This window comes from Camellia sinensis, chromosome 10, assembly GCF_055761805.1.
Source record: "Camellia sinensis isolate YWXY chromosome 10, ASM5576180v1, whole genome shotgun sequence".
Taxonomy (NCBI): Eukaryota; Viridiplantae; Streptophyta; class Magnoliopsida; order Ericales; family Theaceae; genus Camellia; species Camellia sinensis.
This window is the reverse complement of record NC_138970.1, coordinates 168,185,989-168,212,930: the sequence shown is the minus strand read 5'-3', so window position 1 is coordinate 168,212,930 and position 26,942 is coordinate 168,185,989. Positions and strand designations below refer to the sequence as shown.

Genomic DNA, 26,942 nt, shown 5'->3' with positions numbered 1-26,942 from the left:
TCAACAATGGGGACAATATACAAAATGTTGGTTCAAAAATTAGTATCTATTTGGATGATGCAAAAGGACTTTGTCAAATCATTTTCAAAACCATGCTGAAAATTGGCATAACATAATTTTCTCAGATACCAAACAACTATTATTCTACTAACTCCTCACCCCTTGAGCCATTTGCCTTCTATATACATCAAGTTCATATAATAACTACGGTCTCTTTCTCTCTCTTGTGGTTGATATTTCCAATCTATATGACATTCCAGTTTTGAGAAAACCGATTTTTCACGCCACTGCAATGGAGTTTTTCTCCAAAATGAAAAGTATGATCGAATATGATCCCATATTTTTTATTTACTCTTCAATATCTCTAGACAATCAACCTTCCATGACTATATATCTTTGTTGAATTTCCACATTTCTAAAGCAATAATGTATCAAAAATGTTCCTCCATGTTATGTATTCTCACCTTATTCACCACCATTAATTTAGTACTTTCCCAAAATCCAAACAGTGATTGCATTCTAGATATTCAACTTTCCTCATCAGGGAATGGCTCAAATTGCACACAAGGCAATTGGGGCGGCTTTCTGAATGACAATTGTTGTGGAAATGCTTTTGACGGGTATCTTCAAGCTTTAGCACAGCGGGCCAACCAAACAGGACAAATATTCTTGAATTCCACCGGGCAAATTCAATGCTTACTTTCAATGAAGAGTGTCGAGGGCGATGTTCTAAACTGTGGCATCGAGAAGCTGAGCAGTGGAGCTGGTGGATGCTCTGACTACTCTGTTCCAGATGTTGTCAATAATCTTGGAAACAGGCTAACAACTTTTGACGAAGATTGCAAGAATTTAGGTTTGGATAACCAATCGGATAAAGCGTGCAGCACATGTTTGAGGAGATGGGAAGAAATGGGCGCGTCATCAAACAATAGCAGAGATCCGGTTGTAGTTGAAGCTGACATTTGCAGGTTTGCAGTGCTTGTGTCGTTGACAAGCAGTAGGATTGGCAATGAGAAATGGATCCAGGCAGTATATAAATGCCTCGGAGAGAAAAGCCTTCCAATTGGTAAAAGAAAAACAAGACTTTTGCATATTTCAATTCAATTTTCCCTTTCTTTGTCAATGTTGATGAATCATCTTTGTCATTTGATATTGTTGTTCAAATCATGATCGATTATAATCAATCCAGTTGGTAAAAGTAAAACAAGATTTTTGCATATTTGAATTCAATTTTCTTTTATTTTGTGACGCATCATCTTTGTCGTTTGATATTGTTGTTCAAATCTTGATCAATTATAGGCAATCCAGTTTCTTCTGCAAATGGTCAAGGAGTTGGAGTCAAAAAGAAGGCCAACACAGGTGATCTAATCACCACATTAGTCATCCAACTTTTGCAAATCTACTATTTTCACCTTGTTTATGCTGTCCAATTTTACACAACTTTGTTTATGATTTCAGGTCTATGGATTCTGATTGGAGGAGGTGTAGTGGGGATTATCGTTATTGTGATTGCTGCATCGTGGATCTTGTTTAGGAAATCTATAAAACCACGATTCTTCAAACAAAAATCTGGTATTGCTCTTGATTGACCACAGTTGTGAATTGCTTATCAGGAAATTAAAAATAAATAAAATTACATTATTCTTGTTCTTGTTTTGCTTGACAGCATCAAGTTATTTACTAGCTGATGAATCCAGCAGTCAGAAGATACCAATTAAGGAAGTTTATGCTGCAACAAACAATCTTAGTGAATCAAACTTCATTGGACAAGGAATAGCTGGTAAGTAGTTATTTCCTTCATGGAGGTTACTAGCTTCGCTTCTGTGTTTTATTAATCAAGAATTCAGGATTGGTAAATTCAAGATGTTCAGAGACAGAGAAGCCTAGAAGAAGCTCAAAACCTTCACAGATTAACGTCAAACAACATAATAATGAGCATAGAAAAGAAGTTTATGGGAAATTGGTTGTTCTATCGAAGTTGTGGCAGCAAATTAGGATGTTAACAAAACTGTTGTGCTCATAAAATGGAGGAGAAGGCACCGTATGCCAATCAAACTCCAGAAATGAACACAGCTAGTAAGAAAAAATAGCTTTTGTTTTTACTTGATTGGCAAGGCGTAATGTTGCTCATTTTTCAGAATACTGGTTTAAAAATGTGTCACTGTGTAAAAACCATGTTAGGAGAACAGGTGTGAGGTAAAGCCATATCTACACTACATATTTGCATTTCTGATATATAAACCTCAATCTAAAGTAACACAAATTAAGGAATTTTGTGTTTAAAAGTTTGATTTTTGGGCGATTTCTGTTATTTATTTATTATTATAATTATTTTATACCAGGGAAGGTGTACAAAGGCATTCTATCAAATGGTCAGCATGTTGCAGTTAAGCACATACTCAACGATGGACAAATGGAGACATTTGTCCGGGAAGTTAGAAGCCTATCTCATGTCAGACATCCGAACCTCGTAGCTTTGTTGGGACATTGTGAGGGAGAAGATGAGTGTTTTCTAGTTTATGAGCTTTGTCACAAGGGGAACCTCTCAGGGTGGCTATTTGGTACCCTACTATCTCCATTTGTCAACTTTATCTATTTTTCAGTTATTTATTTTTTAAAAATATTTTTAATGGGGATTCAATGATGAACAACAGGTAAAGATAAGATTTTGTTTTGGAGCCAAAGACTTGAGATCGCTGTTGATTGTGCTAGGGGTCTCTGGTTTCTCCACACATACCCCGAAGGTGCCATTATACACCGAGATATTAAGGTAGGCTCAATATTGTGAATTTAAAAAAGACTAAAAAAATTCTCTCATTTACCACTGTGCTGAGGAAAATTCCTTACATAAAGTAGAAATCAAGATGACACCTCACAAGCCTATGATCCTTGTGTGAATACAAACTTGTTGGAACTGCCCGGCTGATAAATATCGGCTGGAGGGCACTCTGACTGTCAAGTTAGTTACTTGGCAAGGTGGTGAAGGAAGATAACTAGGACTATTAGCTTTTAGGGTGTTCTGTTTGTATCCTTCTTCAATATCAAACTCCTCTTTATACAAATCAAGTAATTTCTCTCCATCAGAGATGTCAACTCTGCTGGGTGTTGGGTAATGTGGATTTTGATAAGTAAACACTAACCATCCAAATTAAGGGTGTTTTTGGTATTTCATAGTTTTGCCATATTGTCCTCATACTATGTATTATATAGTTGAAGTGCCGCTCTTTTAGATCATAGTGAAATCATAGCAGTTGTGGATGTAGCCTATTTTAAAATGAACCACGTAAATCATTGTATTCTTTTGTACTTGATTTAGATTTGTGTTTTGTGTTTCATTGATCTTAGTTAGGTATATCAATTCTTAACACTGGGCTACTTTGAGGGGACAAACCAGATGCTATTCCATATTGTGCAGCCTGCCCCCCTTAGTACCCTACTTTGTCTGCTTGGAGAGTAATTCACTCTTCGGGCCTGTTTACACTTTTGTCGATCACCATTATTAGGATGCGTTTCACATGTCAAATATTGGCCCTTCAGGGAACTTGTTATTCTCCTCCCAATCTCCCAGAGGTTGCTCGGTGGATTTGTCTTTCCTTCCCAGTCATTTACCACTTAAAATTCCAACTCATGGATTTTATTTTTTGAACTTAAATTGTCTACTTTTGGCAGCCAACAAACATTCTCATCTGTAGTAACTTTCGAGGGAAACTGTCTGACTTTGGATTATCTAAAGTGATGAACATGGGCCAATCCTTTGTGAGCTCAGAAGTGAGAGGAACATTTGGTTATGTGGATCCTGAGTACCGAAAGAACCACCGTGTTAATTCCTCCGGTGATGTTTACAGTTTCGGAATAGTACTTCTCCAAATCCTCTCCGGGCAGCGGGCAATCAATTTGGATTTGAACAAACCAATGCCTATTGAGAAACTGGTGAGACAAAATTTTCTCTCAGCTATTGCAATTTCTTTTCTATCAAAACTGCAAAATGTGTTCATTTTTTGGACAATTGAAACAAAACTTTCGTAGAATATCAAAACACTAATATCCTCATAGAATGACACCATAATACTAGGAAACATATCGAGACAATGAGTTGTTTCAATACTACTTACTTGGAACATTCAACAATGGTCATTTTGGTTTACCTTTTTGTCAAAAGAAAAGAGAAATCAATCTTTGTATTTATTAGAAAATCTAAAGAATTAGAAAGGAGAACAGTAGTGATAGAGAGGAAAAGATAAAACAAACATAATTAATCACTTTTGATATTCCTTTATTACCATAAAGTACTTTCTTTGACTCGAATTAAGCAATTTTTTACGGTTTTTTCCCTAACTAACCCTCTGAATTTTTGTGTTATGAGTTTTTAATGTTCAAAGATCTCATTCGAATTTTAGATAAAGAAACAAACTGCATCATGTTCAATTATTTAATTATTAAGAATGTCTTTAACATTTATATAGGTTTTAGTTTTTATTTAAAAATATTTTCATATGTTTCCGAATTGTGTCTGTTTAACTGAATTTTAATCCTTCTGACTCTCCCTCATGTGCTTGTCTTTGCTTAATTCCCAGGCAAAATTTCTCACAAGGGGTGGGAAAATAACAGAATTTGCTGATCCTAAACTCAACGGGGAGTACTCGGTTGAAGCTTTTGAGCTCGTATTCAAGTTGTCTTTGTCGTGTACCGGAATTAAGCAGCAACGACCGTCCATGGAACAAGTGGTTGAAAGATTAGAGAAGGCTCTAGAGATTTCATCAATGGTGAAGCTTCTTGTTCCCTAATTTCAGAGAACGGTACGGCTGCCTTACATCTCGATCCTTCTCAATCCCTTAGTGACAAGAATCTCGTGCACGGCGACTGTTCATCAATGGGAAGCTTTTTAGCAACCATACATGATATGATTGTTGTTAGCATGAAAGAATGAGTTTGTGTACTAAACTTCATTTGAAAAACAGAAAAAACAGAACCAGAACCCGCAAGCACTATGAATCAGCTTGTGGGAAAAAAGAGACAAAATACACTGTTAGTCCCTATATTTTGTCTCTGGGGTCATTTTAATTTATATACTTTCAATTGGATTGATTTTAAACTTTAATTTTTACTTTGTTTCAAATTGGTCCAATTAATTCTAAATGTTGACAATTTTCATGATAAATGCGCGCATGAATAACTTGATAAATAAAATTATAAACATGATAAATTCAGTGACTTAACACCGATCAATTTAGTGAAATTTTTTTGTCCAAAACCTTAATAGTGTTATCAATTGGACAATTAAGAAATAGAATTGAATCAATTAAAACTATAAGAATTAAAATGACTCAAGCGGCAAAATGTAAGGGACTGCAGGTGAAGCTTTACAATGGTGGTTGCTTTTGTTGGTGATGAAATTTTTACACCAAAACACAATCTTATTGCTATTGAACTGAGAAAAAAGTATCATGATTACAACTGTATATAATTTTGTACAATGCTTCATCAAAAAAACAGAAGCTGCACAAGTAAAAATTAGCTCTTGAAAAAAAAAACAGAGCTAATTTCACTCAAACAAATCTCCATGTATTCACATGGACACGATGATTATATATATACTACCAAACATGGATGAATCGATCCCGGGGCAAAGCCCGAGTCATCGGACTGGAAGAGGTTCTTTCCTGGAATTCATGGAGGATTCTAATGAGTGAATTTGCTTTCTTGCTCGCCCGAGACGTGCCTCCAGTGAGGAGGGAATATAATGGAGCCATGAGAGATTGGTTCTTTACTAAAACACGAACCACATTGTCTCCGCCATTTACGCACAGAGCGAGCAACAGCGAAACACAGTACTCTTTTCCTGCCCGAGAAGCGATGGAATTTAAAATTTCCACGATCACGGGCAGAGCTCCAGTTCTGAGAATCGCTATCGTTCCGTCTTGTTTCTCTGCTATTGTTGCAAGAACTGCTAGAGAATCTGTAATGCGATCTTCTCTATCGAAAGATTTCAGAAGATTCGCGAGCAACGGGACTAGCCCAGCTGAAAGCACTCTCCGGTGGTTGTCGGGGTACATAAGGAGCCCGAAAATCGCAACCAATGCGTTCTTTTTGCTCCGATCAGCAACGTCTTTTAATAGCTCCGTTAGAGCTTGAATAGCCCCCGGAGTTTCTCCGATCAAAACCCGGTAGTCCTCCACCGATGCAAGGTAAAACAGAGCACCCGCAGCGTTTTGTCGAGCTTCGATCTTCACTCCTTCCCTTAAAACCTGAATTATTGATTCCACACCCCCATTTTCAACCATAATGTTTTTGCTTTTCGAATGCTTCGAAAGGTTTAACAAAGCTGCAATTGCATTCTCTTGGCTTAAAGAATGTGCTGAAGAGAGCAGTTTCAATAGGTGTGGGATCGAACCCGCCTCCGCCAAACAAGACCTGTTAAAAATGCTTGTTTTGGTGAGAAGCCGAGTCTCGAAAGCGGCTTTGTTTCTCTCTACGTCGGTCCCGGTTTCAAGCCTGCCGACGAGGAAATCGGCGAGCATTTTCATGGCTTCTCCGGCCGCTACACTCCCTGCAAGAACAGTCCTCGTTATGTCCTTTTTCTTGCTACTCTTCTCAGCAACTGGAATAGCAAATTCGTAACAGTACTGCGAAATTAACCGCTTTAGAGCCAAATTTGGGACTAGATCTGTGCTCTTGAGCTTCTCACCGGTTTTCGGACAAGTTGAATTTCCTGCCTTGAACCATTTCAGAATCGAAGACCGATCGTAGGTATGCCCGGTCGATACGGTCACAGGGTCGATCATGATCTCCAGAGAGATCGGACAAAGAAAATCATCCAAGTTAACATGTTTAACCACCAAATTGCTGGATTTTTGGGTAGATTTATGAGTGGATACAGTGTCAACGATGTCGAACAGCACGCCTCGACAGTAGCTCATGAGCCCAATTAGACTGCTCAGAAGCCCCAAATCTCTCTTCTCTGAACTCAAATACTCCAAATTCAATTCAGAGTCCAAGAACTTGATCTCTCTGTTGCATTCGTTCCAGCTTCGAATCCCCAATTGATTCAGAACTCGCCTCAAATCACTCGAATCCGGAACATTTCTACCTTCAAATTGCCCCAAAATCGATAAAACAAGCTCGGAAGCTGATTTGTCATCTGGATCGACGACAAATCTCGTCTTCCGAACTTGATTCATCGCCAGCTGAATAAATTCAATAGCTTCAACCGAGACATCAATGGAACTCAAAGGAAGAACATCGAGAGCGGTTGCGATCGCTCTCATCATCACTCGAAACTGACTCGCTACGTGCTTGGACTTCATCAGCATCCACAGTCTAGTACCACTCCGAGTGCAATCTTCCAACAAGAACAGAAGCTTCTGGAAGATGAAGTGAAGCTCGGAGAAGCTCAGGACAACTGAGTCGCAGAGATCGGATCGATTTCCTCGGATTTCTTCGAAGAAAATCGAGAGAATTCCGATCAATCGAATCGATTCTCGCGCATTTCGAATGTTTGTTGAGAATAATTTTGATCTGTACTCGCATATATTCGATGCGAGAGTGATCAGTGAATCAAGAAGGGTGACCGGAGGTACGGATTCGCAGGGACGAACTGCCGGAAAAGTCAGATTCCGGCGAGTCGAAACATCCGATTTACAAATCATTGACCAAAAAAAAAAAAAAAAAAACACAACCACAAAGATTGGAAATAGAAATAAATCTAAAAAACCCAAACAGTTATTTTACTTCTTTGAGATTTTGGCAGTTGAAGATTTGGTATTTGGATTTGGATTTGCATAGAAGTGTGGAATTTAGTGCCTATTTATATAGGTGATGTAGTTTGAAATTTAGAGGTAGGACACGTGTTGAGAGATTAAAGGAAGGTGATGAGTGTCAGAGAGTGGGGTGGGTACAGTAGAATTGTAGACCGAACACGTGGCAGAGAAACGTGGGATTGAATGGGGATTTGGAATTGAGGGGTTTCGTAAGGACTTTCGCGGGATGGAGGGAACCAATAAGAGAGTTACACGTACAGAGCAGTATTGAAGCAACGTAATGGGACGTAGCCGACATTTGCTTGTGATATATCGTGGTGTGGAATTATTAGCAAGAAATTATTACTCCCTCCGTCCCAAAATATTGGTCTCTTTTGGGGAATCCAACTTTTTTTGGTAGTACACTCATTACATTTGAAAAAAGTTGATTTTCCAAAATTGCCCTTTTGATAGTACATTTTTTGGGAATATCAATGTCATAATTGTACTTTTTAAATTGTTTATTAATTTAAAAGAAGGGCAAAATAGGAAATTTACAATATTTTTGTACTTCATTTATAAAGAGGGACTAATATTTTGGGACAATGAAAAATGGAATAAGGGACTAATATTTTGGGACGGAGAGAGTAACTGAATTATTAGAGCATCTCCAACGGTTACTTAGATTTTTCATTAAATTTGAGTAAAAAATGATTTATTTTATCAATTTGATACCACTCGCTCCAACGGTGCACTTTCATCAAATTTGTGCCAAGGACAACCGGTTGGTCGACCGGCCGGTCGACCAACCGGTCGACCAGTTAAGCGAAATTTTTTTTTTTTTTTTTTTTGATTTTTTTTTTTTTTGAACTTTTTGAACCTTTTAGTGGTCGACCGGCTGGTCGACCGGTTAGGCAAAAAAAAAAATTTTTTTTTTTTTTTACTGTTTGAACCTTTTTCTTCGAACCGTTTGAACCTTTAGCCGGTCAACCGGTTGGTCAACCGGCCGGGCAACCGGCTGGTTGACCGGTTGGTCTCTCCCAACGGTTAGGAACAGTGATTTGGTAAAATACTTCGCCTGTTCTCATTTTGGTACAAGATTTGCTGAATTCTGGATTTGATATCGATTTGGTGAAACCGTTGGAGCTCAAAAAAGTGACTTTTTCATCAAATTTTGAATTTGATATCAGGTTTGCTGAAGCGTTGGGATGGTCTTAGCATTATATATTTGTGTTTTTTTTTTTTTTTTTTTTTGGTTTAAACGGAAAAAGAAAAAATAATTTGAATGATAATTTACGTGAAGTCAAAATTATCATGCTGTTGATTTTTTTGGCATGTCTGTTATTTATTTATTTATTTATTTATGTGTGTGAGTGTGTGTGTACCAAAAGGGTAAACTTTCCTTTTTATTCGAAACATCTATACAAGTTTTAATTTATAAATTTAAGCGTAGTTTAAAAATAGATTATTTTAATAATTTTTTAATTAAAATATGAGATAAAAAAATTAATATATTGAAAATAATTTTTTACATTTTTATAAAAAGATGTGTAAAAAATAAAAAAAAATAAAATTTTTAATTTTTTGATATAGATTATAGATTTTTTAATTTTTTTAGTAAATTTTTGACTAACGACTATTTTGGAAAGATGGTTATAAGCAATTTTTTTGTGAGAAAGAAAGTGAGTTATGATCCAGGAAGTGAATTATAACCCACTTCTCAAAAGAGACCTAAAACTCTTGTAGGCCAAACGAGACCTTATATTCCATTAAGCCTTCGTTTGGTATAAGTTACAATCAGGCTTTTTGGCTAAAATAATCATAAAAAGATAAAATAGGTTTTTTAATTCAATAAGACAAAATGTTACATCCAAATCATAGTCTATCTCAAATGAGGCTTTCTAACTCCAGGTATAAAAAGTCAAAAAGTCAACCCACATCCCAAATGAATACTATTAAGATTTTTTAGACTTTCAAGTCTCATTAAATTTTTGATAGTCAGAATTACTCTTCAAACAATGATTATTTAACATTTATGATTATCTATAAAGTAACATGATGAGTTAACATTTATTTTAATTTTCAAAACTTTAAAACATCAGCTTTCAAATTAAAAAAATTATGTGCAAAAACAAAAATGTTTTGTTTTGAAAATTTTGAAAAAACTGAATTATTATTATTATTATTATTATTATTATTATTATTATTATTATTATTATTATTATTATTATTATTTTGTAAAATTGAAAATTTTGTGTCTATAAAGATATATGATGATTAAACATTGATGTGCAAAACTGAAAAAAAAAAATTAAAAATGAAAAAACTGATGATATTCTCAGTTTTAAAACTGAAAAAAAAAATTGATAATGTTGTCGGTTTTATTAGATAGTTGAATCAAACCAACAAGTAGAAAGGCAAAAACGTTTAATCTCGTACTCTGTATTTTTTCATCAATTAGTGAAATAATTTTCTGAAACATTACTATACAAAATTGATAATGTTCTTAATTTTAAAAATTAAAAAAATAATAATAATATTCTCAGTTTTGCTAAAGAAAAATGCTTTGGAACTCTAATTCTTGAGCTCGAAAGCTAGCTCTAATGAGTTAGCAGTGGACTCCACCCACAGTGATGTGATATTTTAGTCTTAATTTGTTTTTATTTTATTCTTTTTTGCTCATTGCCATGTCATTAATGCTCCATTAGAGCACTAAAATTAGTGCTCTGAATCATTGTTGTTTACTAAATAAGTCTTATTGGTTCAAAAAACTTTGACAGGACTTAAGCTACCATAACCTTTGTAAATAAAACTTTTATGTAATTAATTCTTTTTATTTTTATGGGTAAATTACACTTACACTCCCTCAGGCTTAAGTTTAATACATATTACTCATTAACGTTTAGAAAACTACACTTACCCCATTGTCATTGTAATTATTTAGACAGAATTAACGTTGGTATCAAAAAGACATTAAATTCATACACTCTTTCTTTTCTTATTTTACTTTACTTTTCTGTTTTTTTTTTCTTCTTTCCTTTGCTTTACTTTTTTTTTAAAATATAATTTCTTCTATTTTTCTATCAGGAGTTGTTGCCTTTTATATAAGTAAGAGGTTTGTGAAATGAAACTATTAACCACGGGAGTGAAATGTAATTTCTATAATGTCAGGAGATGAGATGTAATCAGACCAAATTTCAGGAGTGTCAATGTAATTTACCCTATTTTTATTATTTTTTCAGTTTAGTACTTAAATTTTATTTTTTAAAAAATTTATTTTTCAAGCTAATCTTTATTTAAAATTAGATAAGAAATGTCACATTAACAATTACACGTAAAACCTATACATTTAATAGTAGCGGAGCTAGAAATTCAAGGTAGAATGAGCACATATTATTCATAGCATTAAAATAAAATTTAAAAAAAAAAAAACTACAATAAGAGACAACGCTATATCTATATCGTAAATTTATATATTTTTTGGGACCAATTGTTGAGATTCATAATAATTACATCAACGTGGTTTATAAATTCACAATCAACAATTCAACTAAATTTATGATTAACAAGTCAGTATCAACCTAACAAAGTATCCCATAATGGAGAAAAACAATCAATTTAAACAAACCCTACAATGAGAAATAAATGATCAATTGATTCAATTTTGACCATTGGCTTTCCAATTAAAAGTGTACAAAAATGACGAAATATATATATATAATAAAACACTTTTAAAATTTAAAAATATAAAAATTTTTACATGATTTAAGTAGGTACACTATTATAATTTTATAAAGGACAAAAAGATATAAACTTTATATATAAGGGTAATAGTATAAATATTAAAAGCTAGGGGAGCCCTTGATCCTTCCAGGCCTTAAAATCAAGGGTAAATTACAAACTGAGATTTATTTAAATTACAAATTATTCTTTTGGTTCTAGAAATAGTATTATATCTCTTAAGATTTTTAATTTCATAATAAATAGGTTATTTTATTAATAAATCATCAAGTTAATTAATAGTTCTTTTAATAATGTTAAAATTTTATTTTAATTAATAATTCAGATAATTTTATTATTGTATAGATGAACAGTTAGAAATTTTACTTTTTCAATTAATTATGTTAAATAAAAAATTCTGACAGGGAGGTATTTGTAATTTTTCAAATCATAGGGGATAATTAGTATTTTAGGGAGCAATTAGTATTTTAAGTAAACTTCAGGGAGTGTATTTGTAATTTATCCTAAAATCAAACCTAATAATATATATTTTTTTACATCAAGTGATAGCCAATGTGGTATTTTTTATTTAATTTTGAATTAACTTTAAAAGTAAATTAAAAAGAAAAAACTTAAAATGTAACAGATCAAAGTAAAAAAATTATAAAATATAAAAAGAGTATAGTGTATTTAGAGGAATGAAAAGTAGTAGAAAAATGTTGTGAGAATAGTTATTTGGGGGCGGCTAAAATAGTTATAAAATAGTATAATAGATTAAAAAGTCAATTAGATAAAATGGTACATTTAAATCATAATTATTATTTTTTTTTTTATAAAAGTTAAAAAATCTAAGTCGAACAAAATTTTTAACCCTAAATTAAAATAGTCAAAAAGTCAAATAATTAAAAAATCAACCTATTTCCCGAAACAAAGTCATAACTGGCTAAGGGTTGGTTTGGCAAGGGCTCATTGGGCTTTTTTGGCTCAATGAGCCATAAAAGACAGAATAGGCTCATGAGCCACAACAGACAAAACATCCCATCCAACCCCATAATCATTACACTCTTCTCTCACAAAAAAATCAAAAAAGTCAAAAAGCCAAAAGCCCTTCCCAAACCAAGCTTTTGAGCCCAGGCTCATATAGTCAAAAAAGTCAAAAAGCCAAAAAGCCAACTCACTTCTCAAACGGAGGCTAAAAATAAAATTTTGAAGTCCCACCTTTTTTTACTTCCAAAAAGATAGATCTTCGAAACTGAGATTAATCTCAAATTTCTTTTATGCGGTCAACTATAAAAATAAAATAAAATTGAAATTGAGGATGTTGAACTACTAAATAAATTTTCTTCTAATAACTAATATGTTTTTATCAAGTGACTATAAAATATGATAAATGGAAATAATCAAATTAAAATTATCGACACCTTAATGGTCATAACTTGAGATAAAGTACACTAAAATAATTTGAACATGGAATAAGTTACCTTAATAATTTGGTTGTCATCTTACCTATTATTTTGCAGACTTGAGCACCTTGTTCAAATTTATAAACAAGCTAGGCATATTAAGAATTTATAAAATTGAATTTAAATGGATTGAAGCAATAAAGCAAGGAATCGTCTCAACAATCAATCCCATCATCACCACCATTACCATGCCTCTTCTATAAGTCTACCACCATCTCCCCCTCCACAGCCCCCCTATTTCCACCATCCATTGAAAAAGAGTTTAATAAAATAAATAGATTAATTAGATTGATATGTCTAATTCGTAATCAATTCAATCCAATTTGTTGAAATACTTTTTTAAAATGAACGAATTTGGGTTGAGTTGTTTTGATTCATATTTCATTTTGGCTTGTCCAAACTCATACTTTTGTCACATCTAATGTTTTGAACGATTAAGTTTAGGAATACATAATTTTATCAAAGAACCAAATACAAAAAGTATACCGATGTATAAGATTTTTAAAAGTAGATCTTACTAACAAATTCTATAAACAACGGTGCTAGGGACCCAGTGGGGGCACCCCCAGCACCCCAGTTTTTTTTCATTGGTCCAGAATTTTTTTTTTTTTTTTTTTTTCTTTCTTTCCAATCACCCACAGCCACGTGGGCTGGGGGTCACTGGGGTCCGGGGAAACTGGGGTCTGCCGCATTAATCTTCTATAAAATCTTGTCCATTCATTTTTATTTTGTATTTATTAAAAAAAATGATATTGAATACTTTGTCAACACTTGAATGATTATTAACTCAATTTGTTGTATGATCCTAAAACATTTCATGACTATACTTGGCTCTTTGATTCTATCTCTAACATATTTCACATTTACATTTACGTTTATAAAACTCTTTTTGTTTATGTAAATATTGATGAACTCTATTATATGTAATATTTGAATTTCTACTCTCTCTCTCTCTCTCTCTCTTATTATGCTAAAAGTAAGTATTAAGGTCTCGTTTGGGAACAGGTTAATTTAGTAATTTTTTGACTATTTGGCTAAAATATGAGCTAAAAAAACTAGTATGTTTGGGATGACTTTTTGACTTTTTACGAAAAGATGTGCAAAAAATAGAGAGAAAAGAGAATCTTTAACTTTTTGGTATGGGTTGTTGACTTTTTGGCTAATTTAGTAACTTTTTGACTTTTTAACTAAATGGGAGAGTTCCCAAACGAGGCCTAAGTCTCAAACTAAAAATGAAAATTTGAGAACAGTAAAATTTCTTTGTTATCAAGTGATGGGATTAAAATGAGTTAAACAATCTGTGAAGGTTTTCCAGAAAACCTTGTATATTTATGTTAAAAGTACCAATTTTATTTTTCAAAAATTATTTTTAGATCGATTTCCGTTTGTCTTTAGTGAACTTTTATTTATTTATATTTTAGTCAATTTTATCTAAATCTAGATGTATTTAAAAAGTAAAATAAATTGACTAAAATATGAAACAAGTTCATTAAAAATAAACGAAAATTCAAACAAAAATCAGAGTGTATTTTTGTTCTGATTTTTGTTTAATTTTAGTAATTTGTTGTTCATATTTTAATTAATTTTTTTTACCTTTTAGATGCATAAAATCTTGTTGTATCTAAAGAGAAAATAAAATAAAATAAAATTCACTAATGATGTGTTTGGTTGGGAGAGTTGAGAAGGGATTTGGAAAAAGAAAGGGAAAATGTGTGTGGAATTAAGTGAAATATAATTTCATTTCTGTTTTCAAATCTTTCTCTAAATCCCTCAACCAAACACAACGTAAAACCGAACAAAAACCAGTCTAAAATCAGAAGAGCATTTTCATCTCAACCAGAGATTGCATATCATTATTAACTACCAAATTTAAACAAAATTTGCAACCATGTTACATGATTGAATTCTATCACAACATAAACAACAATTTATTCTTCTTCATCATCGTCATCATCAGTAACACGTAATTTTGACAAAATAAGTAAACAATGCAATTGTAACCTTGGAATTTTGGTGCATCATTCTCTTTTATTTCCAAAGAACTGAATCAAGAATGCAGGCAGGTTTTAAAGCCAAGCTGGATTCTTCAATGGCGTAACGACAGCCTTCACTTGCAAGTAATTACTCAGACTGTAGATACCCTTCTCCCTGCCTTGTCCGCTCATCTTATACCCTCCAAAAGGAATGGTGGCGTCGAATACATCGAAGCAATTAATCCAAACCGACCCAACTCTCAATGCCCGAGTCAATGTGTTGGCAGTGTCAATGTTCTGTGTAAAGATTCCGGCAGCCAGGCCATAACGCGAGGCATTTGCCCTTTGTATCACTTCATCAATATCCCTACAAATCCGGTCATGAAATAAAATGGTGAAAGCAACAATCAAAATTTCGTTTCGGTTAGCTTGGAAATGAAAACATTTCAGAAATATATGAAAAATGATGAGAGAATTTGGAAACATAAGAAAGAAAATATTTCGAAAGAAAAACTAAAGCATATATAAATGTTGATACATGCTTAATAATTAAATAAATGAATATGTTGAGATCTATGAATATAAGAAACTCATGACATAAAAGGTTTAATGGCCTAGCTGGGGAAGGGAGATTTTCATTGTAATAAAAAAATATTTTAGAAGGGCAAAATTTGAGTAGCATTACCGTTGAGAATAGAAAAGAAAAAAAATACAAGCAGTCATTGTAAAAAAATATATTTTATCTCAACAAAGAAAGACAATAAGTGGTCAGTCACTTGACTGTTGGTGCCTCATGAAGCATCAGGTTTGAGGTTCTGACTCTCATTGAGTGCTATCAATCCCTTTGAGACCATGCCCGCGGGAATAGCCCAAGATTTGACCGATCCGCATGTAGCATGGAGGATTTATCCGGATACCCGATTATCAAAAATACATCCTTGTTTTATTTTCTCCTCTTTTTCTCAATTTCTTAGGAAACCGAAACATTTGGGCTGTTTCAATGGGAAATGAATGAAATTTTGTTCCTCGGATGGAAGTTTAAGGGCAGAACACACTCGAAAACCGAATATACAGGGAATATTGTTTGTTACTCACTTGTATTTTAAGATAGACTGCACTGGACCAAAGATTTCATCCGTTGCGATCAACATGTCATCCTGACACAAGTTGCGATTCTGTGAGTTTTAGCGATACATTTAAATTCATGGTAAAAAGTTCTATGATGTAAGGAGATATACCTTAACGTTCGAGAAAACAGTGGGCCTAATATAGTACCCCTTGGTGCCAAGTCTCTCACCTCCGGTTTCAAGGGTAGCTCCACTCTCAATGCCAGTTCTTATATACTTCATGATCTTTTCAAACTGGGCTGAATCAACCTGATTTTTCAACAATACTGCAATCAGTGTTCGAAAAAAGAAAAAAACCCAAAATTTTTAACTTAAATGTTTAAATTTTAATACTAAGCAGCAGTAGTAAATGATGTGTACCAATCTTAATTTACCATGAACTTGACAAGATTTTGCATCTTTTGGGGGAAAAAAATGGAGTAAATTAAATTATTTAACCAAAGTACAAAATGTAGCTATGTAAATACTTGCATATAAGTTAGAAAAGCATATGGTGGACACAGGTTTCGCATTTCAGTAGTTGAGTTTGAAAATCAATGTCTCATTTATTTTTCGTGTCAAACATGAAACGATAGAATAATTGAATGAAAAGAGGATTGCTATGGGAAGAACTCTTGAAGATTTTACCTGGGGACCTTGTTCAATACCATCCTTAAAAGGGTCACCAACAGCTCGTTTCATAGCACGTGCCTTTGCTTTCTCTACAAACTCATCATATACATGCTCGTGTACATATGTACGAGAGCCAGCACAGCAGCATTGTCCCTGAAGATAGCACAAAATTTATAAGCAATGAGTTATGTCTTCCAATTAGCCACCTGTTACCAGAGACATATAATTGGACCTACCTGGTTAAAGAATAGGGCAAAGTGAGCCATTTCAACAGCCTTGTCCACGTCAGCATCCTCACATACAATGAAGGGAGATTTTCCTCCAAGCTCCAAAGTCACAGGCTTAAGATTGCTCTTACATGCCAATTCAAGTACAATTTTTCCAGTGTCTGTTGACCCAGTGAAAGCAATCTGCGACAAAGTACGCAATTCATTTCAAGGTACAAGGTCTGATGAAGAATCACTTCTTCTTCTTCTTTTTTATTTTTTTATTTTTATTTTTTTGGCGGGTGTACGGGTATTCCCATTTTGACACATCAAGTTCAGAAGAATGTCATTGCCTGGTAACTCTTAAGATACTAATCATCATTAGAAATGAATATGTAAGATACTATAATTCTCCCTTCAACAATAAGACAGTTTGTTCTAATGGACTGAACGAGGAAGGTATAACATTCCTTGTCTGCCACAAGTTGTACTCAAAGCTAATTTTGATGGCGAAGAACATAAAATTGACATAATGACCCTGGTAAAATTGGACAAATGATATATGAATGTTGGGAGGTGGAATAGTTTGTAGACATGTGATTTTGCATATTAAAAATATCGGGAAAAGTTTAAAAAAAAAATGGAAATGGACTGATAAATATTTAGATTATACTAGTATTACAATAAAGAAAAGGGTAAATTTCACTGACCTCCGTTGAGGTTTAGAGAAAACACAAGACCCATAATTTTGGTATTATTACACCGACCTTTTTAACAAGACTAAAGAGATCAGAACTAATGCTTGGCAAAGAAATATCATAGAATTTTAAAATAGAAACTTTTTAGTGTGTATGATACCTTGTCCACATCCATATGCTTGGCAAGAGCTGCACCAGCAGTGGCACCAAAACCAGAAACCACATTTAGAACACCTGGAGGAAGGCCAGCCTGTTCCAAAAATAATCTTTTATGAAACAAATATATTAAAAATAATAATAATAAATAAATAAATAAATAAACTCAAAAAACAAATCCTATTTATCACCAAGAAGACAACAAAAGTTTGATTCAAAAGCTACCTCATGTAATAACTTGGTCACAAAGAGAGCAGACAAGGGCGTTTGCTCTGCTGTTTTTAGAACGACGGTGTTACCAGTTGCTAAAGCTGGCCCAACTTTCCAACCATACATAAGAAGAGGAAAGTTCCAGGGGATAATCTGGCCAGCAACACCAATTGGTTCGTGGAGAGTCTGCACGTGTAGCGGTCCATCAGCAGGAACTGTGAGACCATGAATTTTATCTGCCCAACCTGCAGTTTGCAGACAGAAATTTCAGAACATCTACCAAAAATAAATAAATAAATAAATAAAAAATAATAATAACAATGTTGTGTAGTTTTTAATGTCACCCACCAGCATAATATCGAAAGATGCGTACAAACATTGGTACTTCAATTTTGGCAGACTGTTGATATGGCTTCCCATTATCCCAAGTCTCAAGGGCTGCAATTTCATCGCTATGCTTTTCAACCAAATCAGCAAAGCGCAACAATATAAGCGATCTTTCCTGGACATAACAACAAAAATTTATTTTTTTCCCCCTACAATGCGTGGAACACGAGAAAATAAAGATGTAAGATGAAGGATGGTTACATAAGCAGTCATTTTTGGCCATGGTCCTTCATCAAAAGCCTTGCGGGCTGCAGAGACTGCTCGGTTGATGTCTTCTGCATCGCCCTGAGCAACATGGGCAATCACCTCCCCTGTCCTAGGGTCCAATGTTGGAAATTTTTTCCCTACAAATGATTGATTATAGATTTATAAGAGTAACCACATCAGGTGACAAAAGACGATGTGCAGCTAAAAAAATTATTTTTTGTCAATAAGTCCAAAAACTAAGAAGTCTGTTTGTCATCAGCTAAAAAAACCAAAAAACAACTCAACTTTTCCACTCACAAAAAAACATTAACTTTCCAAACACATTGGTTTTTTTAGCTTCCAATGAACATGAAAATCTCACCAGATGCCGCATCCACAAATTTTCCATCGATAAGAAGCTGAGTATACTCTGCCTTCACGGGCGGCTTGATAGGATCCTCAATCGCAGTGGTCGTGCTATATTTGCAGAGCCCTCTGCCTGGGAATGAATTCTTCCCTAAACAAAATAAATGTTTTGTTTGATCTAAAGAGGTTAAAATAAGTGTCAAGAGTAATAAGACATGCCATTACCAACTTAACTTCCATGTTAAGTGAAAAGAAAAGCATTAAGAAGTTGAAAATCCTTAACGACAAGGTGGGTTACATTACTTTCTAAAGTTGTGTATGAATCATGAATTTGGGTAGAGATTTATCTAAGGCAAAGAAAAGACGAGAGAAATAAAAAAATGAAAAAAAGTTTATATTTTATTCACATTTTTTTTCTATTTTTAAATTCCTACCTAAATCTATAATCCAAATATATTCTAAAAGATTTTGCTTCTCTCAAGTTAGTGAGAGATTTAAACTTGTCCATGAGGCCTATCCTGGTAATTTGACATGTTCATCTTATAAAAAAAATCAAATTGATTCAATAGTCATAGTCATGTGATTATATCATATTTGTCTTTAAAAAATAAAATAAATAAAAGAGACTAAAAATAAGATTGTAAAAATACTACAAATTTGATAAAATCATATGATTACGTGATTACGATTATCAGATTAATCGGTCTAAGTGAGATCGATAGAGGGCCCACAATACAAAATGGATTTCTCCCAATATAAGAGAAGTTTTTATATATATATATATATATATATATATTTCTAAATATTGTGTGTCTTACATGTACACACATGATTTGTCATGTGATCCATATACATAGGACGTAGAAAAAAAAAAAAAACATGAATTCATCTATTGAAATATATATAATTTTCCATTAGGTCTATATAATTGGGAGTTTAACTCATGGCAATTCATGCAAATTACAATCTCAGATCACAATGATTTCTGAAATTTCATTACAAGACATTACACATGAAGATGAAAGAGAGATTACTACCTAGAGAAGAAGAAGAGGAAGAAACAAAGGAGCGAGAAAGAAGGGATGAAATCCTCCGAGTCGCCATGGCTGAAACGCTTTTGCTTTTGGCCTTGTCTCTATATATAAGCTATATATCATTGATGAGCAATGATCCACATTATCAGCGAACAAGGATACACGACTTCAAAATCAATCCATATCTACAAGATAAGTGATAAAGCTACACACGTCATGTTTGATTGAATTGTAGAAATTCTTTGTATAGAAATACCATAATGCATGTTTTTTTTAAAGTCTTCATGATTTATAATTAAAATAATACCCTAATAAGAGATTTTTATTGATAAGTCCAATTTAGAAGTGTTTTAACCCAAGAAGTCCATGAAGGAATTTTTTAACCCATTTAGTCCCATGTATGTATAGTTTTAATCCATAAAGTCCATTTTCTTGATTGACACTATTTTCTTGGACACTTATGCCCTTATATTTAATTTTGATACCCTTATAAATATTTTTTGAACGATTAGCAATTTAATGATGTGAACATTCATATTTTAAAATTCACATTGATAAGAATGTAAAATTGGCCCGTGGGCGGCCCGAAACCCGGCCTCGAGCCGGGGCGGGCCCGGCCCGTTGACAATGTGAATATTTACATTGACATATTAACATTCACATTAATAGAAGTGTAAAATTGACCCCCGTCCCGTGGTGGCGCGAAACCCGCCCACGACCCATGGCCGGCCCGGGGCGGTCCCGGTCCGGCCCATCGACAATGTGAATATTCACATTGACATGTTAACATTCACATTGATAAGAGCATAAAATTGGGCCGCGGCCCATGGGCGGCCAAAAGCCCGCCCGCGGCCCGAGGCGGGCCCGGCCCGGCCCGTTGACAATGTGAATATTCACATTGACATGTTAACATTCACATTGATAGGAGTATAAAATTAGCCTGCGCCCCGTGGCTGCCCAAAACCCGCCCACGGCCCGGCCTGTTGACAATGTGAATGTTCACATTGACATGTTAACATTTACATTGATAAGAGTATAAAACTAGACAGCAGCCCAGGGCGGGCCCGACCCGGCCCGGCCCGTTGATAATGTGAATATTCACATTGACATGTTAACATTCACATTAATAGGAGTGTAAAATTGGCCCCCGTCCCGTGGTGGCCCGAAACCCACCCGCGGCCCATGGGCGGCCCGGGGCAGGCCCGGTCCGGCCCGTTGACAATGTGAATATTCACATTGACATGTTAACATTCACATTGATAAGAGTATAAAATTGGCCCGCGGCCCATGGACGGCCAAAAGCCCGCCGGCCCAGCCCGGCCTGTTGACAATGTGAATATTCACATTGACATGTTAACATTTACATTGATAAGAGTGTAAAATTGGCCCGCAGCCCGTGGGCAGCCCCAAGCCCGACCGCAGCCCAAGGCGGGCTTGGCCCGACTCGTGACAATGTGAATATTCATATTGACATGTTAACATGCACATTGATAGGAGCGTAAAATTAGTCTGCGCCCCGTGGCTGCCCGAAACCCACCCACGGCCCGTGGGTGGCCCGGGGCAGGCCCGGCCCGGCCTGTTGACAATGTGAATATTCACATTGACATGTTAACATTCACATTGATAAGTGTGTACAATTGGCCCGTGACCCGTGTGCAGCCCGAAGCCTGACCTCAGGTCGGGGCGGGCCCGGCTCGTTGGCAATGTGAATATTCACATTGACATGTTAACATTCACATTGATAGGAGTGTAAAATTGGCTTGCAGCCCGTGGGCGGCTCGAAGCCTGATCGCAACCCGAGGCGGGCTTGGCCCGACCCGTGACAACGTGAATATTCACATTAACATGTTAACATTAACATTGATAGGAGTGTAAAATTTGTCCATTGCCCGAAGCTCACCCGTGGCCCGAAACTCGCCCGTGGCCCGGAGTATGCCCGGACCCAAACCCGGGCCGCCCACTGGCTTCAGGCCGCCCGTGGGACGCGAGTCCATTTTACACTTTTATCAATGTGAATGTTAACATGTCAATGTGAATATTTACATTGTCAACAGGCCGGGTCGGGCCCGCCTCGAGCCGCCCACGGGCCGTGGGTGTATTTCGGGCAGCCACGGGGCACGGGCTAATGTTACACTCTTATCAATATGAATGTTAATATGTCAATGTGAATATTCACGTTGTCAACGGGCCGGGCCCGCCTCGGCCCGGGGCCGGGCTTCGAGCTGCTCACGAGTCACGGGCCAATTTTACACTCTTATCAATGTTAATGTTAATATGTCAATGTGAATATTCACATTGTCAACGAGCCGGGCCGGGCCCGCCCTGGGCAGCGGGCGGGTTTCGGGCAGTCACGGGGCGCGGGCTAATTTTATACTCTTATTAATGTGAATGCTAACATGTCAATGTGAATATTCACATTATCAACGGGTCGGGCCGGGCCCGCCCAGGGCAGCCCATGAGTCGCGGGCGGGTTTCGGGCCGGCCACAGGCCGCAGGCTAATTTTACGCTCCTATCAATGTGAATGTTAACATATCAATGTGAATATTCACAATGTCAATGGGCCAGGCCGGGCCCGCGCCCGACCCGACCCGGGCTTTGGGCTGCCCACGGGTCATGGGCCAATTTTACACTCTTGTCAATGTTATTGTTAATGTTAATATGTCAATGTGAATATTCACATTGTGAACGGGCCGGTCCGGGCCCGCCCCAGGCGGCGGGCTGGTTTCGGGCCGCCCACGGGCCGCAGACCAATTTTACACTCCCATCAATGTGAATGTTAACTTGTCAATGTGAATATTCATATTATCAACAGGCCGAGCCGGGCCTATTTTTTTGGCCTGTGGGCCGGCCTGGCCCGACTCGAATTTTTCCGGACACCCACGAGGATCGACATGGGCCGGGCCCCTACATATTGACGATATGAACATTTACGTTGACGGTGTGAACATTTACATTAAGGGTATTTTGGTAATTATGTCACCCATAGGACTTATTGAAATATAAGAAAATAATGTGAACTAAATTGAACATAAGTAGATGAAAAGTGTATTTTGGTCTTCTTATCTCAAATTGGACCTAATGGAATAGTTAAAAAGAATATGGGTTGGATGGAATAAAACTCTTAGAAAATGGATTTATCAAAAAAGCTCCCATAAGAAAATGATATAATTAGTGAAATATTATACACACTTTCTTAAAAAATGTATATTAAAATTTTCCCTTTTTTAAACCTAACGAATTTACTCTAATGTTTTACTTATTTTTTTTTTAAAATCACTTTTTGACTTTTTCATTGTTTGGAATAATTTAAATAAATAAAAAACTCAAGATTTGAGCTTTATAACAAAATAAATTTTGAGTCTTTAATTTTGTCAATTTAAATCTTGACTCTTTTAGTTATTTTTAATTTAAACTATTCGTCTATTTTCATTAAATAAACTGACAAAAAAAGAATATTTTTAGTCATTAAAATTAATATAGGTATATATAAAATGTTTAAAATTCAATTTTCATTGAGTTTAGAAGGACTTACGTATAGGTCCTAATAGGTGGACTTATTGTCCAATATATCCTATGATAATTAATGACATTTTTCGTCAAACTATTAAAAAAGTCATTAATTGTTAATTTTCAGCGACAGTTTAAAAATTTTATTACAAAAAAAGTCACTAATTATAAGTTTTAACAACAATTTAAAAAATTTGTCACATAAAAACGTCACTATTTGTTAACTTTCAGCGACAGTTTGAAAAATTTGTCACAAAAAATTCACTAATTATAAGTTTTAGCGACAATTTATAAAAATCGTGACAAAAAAAGTCATTAATTGTCAATTTTTTTAGCTATATATGCAAAAAAAAATTCACAAAAAAATATTTTTAGCAACAATTTTATTATAACTTATTTTCAATAGGACTTTATGAGAATTAAGTTCAACTATTAAGATCTATTGATAACTTGCCCTAGTTTACTCTTGAGTTTAATGACTAAAATACTAATTTTTTCATTGATTTCACTTAATAAAGATAGACAAATGGTTTTATTTGTACCCTTTGTGGCAAAATTATCAAGTGGCAATTTTCTCAAATTATTTGTGCTACATGGCGGTGGAAGATAAAGAGTCAACAATTTTATGGGACCCACCACCAAAGTCAAATGTTGACTGACCAAAAGGGAATTATTTTATTTTATTTAATTAATTAACTAAGTTGATTGGTTGATTAATTAATTAAATTAAATAATTTAGATTTGATAGATAAAACAAGTCTTAACCACTCATAATATTTAGGTCTCGTTTGCTAAGTGATTTTTTTAGTTAAAAAGTCAAAAAGTTACTAAAAAATTCAAAAAGCAAACAACCTATACCAAAAAGTCAAAAACTCCCTTTTATCTCTACTTTTTGTACATTTTTTTGTAAAATGTCAAAAAGTCATCACAAACATACTAGTTTCTTTTATATCACATTTTAACAAAAAAGTCAAAAAATTACTAAAAAAAACTGTTTCCTAACGAGGCTTTGGCAGGTTGTTGAGGCTTTTAAAAAAGTGTCTTAGCTCATAGTTTGTTGGTAAATGATTGATATGGATAAAAATTGAATAAGATTTGAAGATAATGCAAATCAACAAGAAGGTTACAACAGTGGTATCATTTTTTCCAAGATGTGCAAGATCAACAAGATACTACAATCAAGGAATTATTTTCCCAAATGAAGCAGGATTGGATTTTTGAGAGAAGAGGATCCATGCAACAATAAAGGAGACTTTTTCCACAAATCAAGCAAAATAAATTCAAATTCAAATTCAAATATGGAAGGAAATGTGGCGGCTTATGAGAGCTCAATGGACCAAGTCAAAGTAATGGAGATAGGCATTAGCTTTTGAAGATCAAAACTGCTCTTACTCTTGGAGAATCAATGACCCATGTCACTAGAAAGAGCTATCATGTTCCTGGCAGTTAAGTAGAAATAGAGGCTTCTCTAACACTATATAAAGGGCTCAAAGAGCAGAATTAGTTTCATAGCTTACTTATCATAGCTTTATGACTTAATTACATTATCTTCATAGCTTAAAGCTATGTTTAGTTTTGGCTTTTTGGCTAAAAAGCACAAAAGACAAAATTAGCCACATAAGCCAATAAAACAAAATGTCGCATCCAAACCATAATCATTATACTTTTTTTTCTCACAAAAGTCAAAAAAACCAAAAACAAAAACCAAACGAGGCTAAAATAACCAAAAAGCTAAAAAGCCAGGCGATTTTAGCTCTTTCCAAATGAAGACTAATTATCTTAGATTCTCAATTGTACTTCATTCTCAATCAATGCAAGTTATAATTTTAGTCTAGTTTATCTTTGGCACTTGTAAATTTGTTAAAAGTCCTCTTCATTAGGGCAAGATCCGAACTAGTAGCAGTTCCTCTTAGCCAAACACAGTCATTTCTTTGTGTTAGAAGTCAGAAATGTTTAACAATTCCTACACTTTGAACTATAGGTTCACAAGTTTTGATACGCTCGCATTTAATTAACAAGCTTTTTTGTGTTTACACCCAAAAAATCTTTTGAGTGGCAATAGGAATTTCTAAGAAGTGTAAACAGGTTTAGATTGAAAATAAATCAAAATTTTAATGTTTAAATTGACAAAATTAAAAATTCAGGATTTATTTTGTTAAAAGACTCAAACCTTGGATTATTATTATTTTTATTATTTTTTTTGTAATTATCGCTAATTGTTTTAACTAAAATGTTTGCCAAATAAAGCCTAAATTGAGTTGAATGTTGGGTCAAATTATAAGTGAGAATTTTTTAACTTTTGTGGGATTTAATCCTATGACTTCTTAGATGATAAAAAATTTGATTGTCTCTCCTTCCACTTGTGATTGTATTAAAGTGAAGATGTAAGGTAAAATATATTTGTTTGTGCAGTGTGGACCCATTTCAAGCCTGTCTTGACAATTCAAACCGGTCATTCTGGGGATCTTTTGAGAAGATTACTCATACTAAAAATCAGTTTGATCGGACTTTGGTAAACATTTGACTGGAGTACATTTGTCTGAAAAATAATTTAATAGAAAATATGATTTCAAAAGTAGTCCGTTTATTTTTTACAAATAAATATTATCTAAGATTACTAGTGTCCAATTAAATTGATTTTTGGCATATATGATCTTCTAAAAGAGCCTTACAAAATGCTTGAAGCAGGGCTTGGCGCACGAAGATGCAAAGAGTGAGAGCTCTGGCTCAAGATTTTTGCTAAGAGACGATGAACAATGAATGCGATGGGGGTGTATGCGTGGGCGGTATATGTGCATAAGGTGAAAATGCAGGACCATTCAAATTTTGGGATAGTGTTTGACGGTTGTACCAGGGGTACGGGGCTAGTAGGGGTGTGCCAGATCATAGTGGTGTCAGAGCAACATGAGAACGTGCTAGGTAATTGATGAGACTCATGAAAGCCGAGCAGCTCACGACGCCAAGTCAGAATTTTTATCTTGGTTAGCATGATCGATTCCTCGATTGATAAACAATAATCCCAATCATGTTACACATATGGAATTAAAAGGAAATTGAGAGGGTAATTTGTGTGATTAAATTGGGCCGAGATGAATTACACACTCAGTGGTGGTTAGGCCAAGCAGTGGGTTGAGGAAGACAGGTTGGTTTTGAGCAAACTGGATGGTAGGCCGACCAAAGGGTTAGACCTAGTTAGCTGACGACCGGACAGGTAGAGGGGACTGAGCTACCCTTAGCTCGGCACAGCTTGTGTGGAAGACGGACTCGCGGTGCAATCAGGAATGAACCGAAGCATGATAGTTCGATTGAACATTTACAAATCGAGCAAGGTGTTGCCATCCCACTTTGCTTGTAGTAAGGAGGCTATTCCAAGGATAAGCATTATCCTTTAGGATTGGGATTCCTATGAGGACTCTGCTAATGAGAGTTAGAGTCCTATTAGGAATATGTCTGACGGAATCTATAAAAGCTCATAACAGAACCTATGGACAGGTTTTGCAATTCTTATTCTCAAATTCACAGAGCTTATTGTCTATTGTCTACTTGCTGACTTAGGCATT

The 26,942-nt window shown here is 34.9% G+C and overlaps 3 protein-coding genes across 3 annotated transcripts; 1 reads left to right on the top strand and 2 right to left on the bottom strand.

Annotated features, from left to right (window-relative positions):
* Positions 1-226: 226 nt before the first annotated feature.
* Positions 227-5,543, top strand: LOC114274454 (putative receptor-like protein kinase At2g39360). Its single transcript, XM_028216378.2, has 8 exons — positions 227-1,066; positions 1,300-1,359; positions 1,459-1,572; positions 1,667-1,780; positions 2,343-2,561; positions 2,655-2,770; positions 3,670-3,930; positions 4,575-5,543. The coding sequence occupies exons 1-8, from the start codon at positions 427-429 to the stop codon at positions 4,782-4,784; spliced, it is 1,734 nt and encodes a 577-aa protein (XP_028072179.2). The 5' UTR covers positions 227-426; the 3' UTR covers positions 4,785-5,543.
* On the bottom strand, positions 5,373-7,775 carry LOC114274453 (U-box domain-containing protein 19). Its single transcript, XM_028216377.2, has one exon. The coding sequence runs from the start codon at positions 7,644-7,646 to the stop codon at positions 5,595-5,597; it is 2,052 nt and encodes a 683-aa protein (XP_028072178.2). The 5' UTR covers positions 7,647-7,775; the 3' UTR covers positions 5,373-5,594.
* Positions 7,776-14,743: 6,968 nt separating this feature from the next.
* LOC114274455 (benzaldehyde dehydrogenase, mitochondrial) lies at positions 14,744-20,140 on the bottom strand. Its single transcript, XM_082892805.1, has 11 exons — positions 19,878-20,140; positions 18,857-18,991; positions 18,490-18,632; positions 18,250-18,403; positions 17,917-18,146; positions 17,696-17,785; positions 16,868-17,041; positions 16,647-16,784; positions 16,131-16,268; positions 15,988-16,049; positions 14,744-15,259 (listed from the first exon to the last, which is right to left on the bottom strand). The coding sequence occupies exons 1-11, from the start codon at positions 19,942-19,944 to the stop codon at positions 14,986-14,988; spliced, it is 1,605 nt and encodes a 534-aa protein (XP_082748931.1). The 5' UTR covers positions 19,945-20,140; the 3' UTR covers positions 14,744-14,985.
* Positions 20,141-26,942: the final 6,802 nt, after the last annotated feature.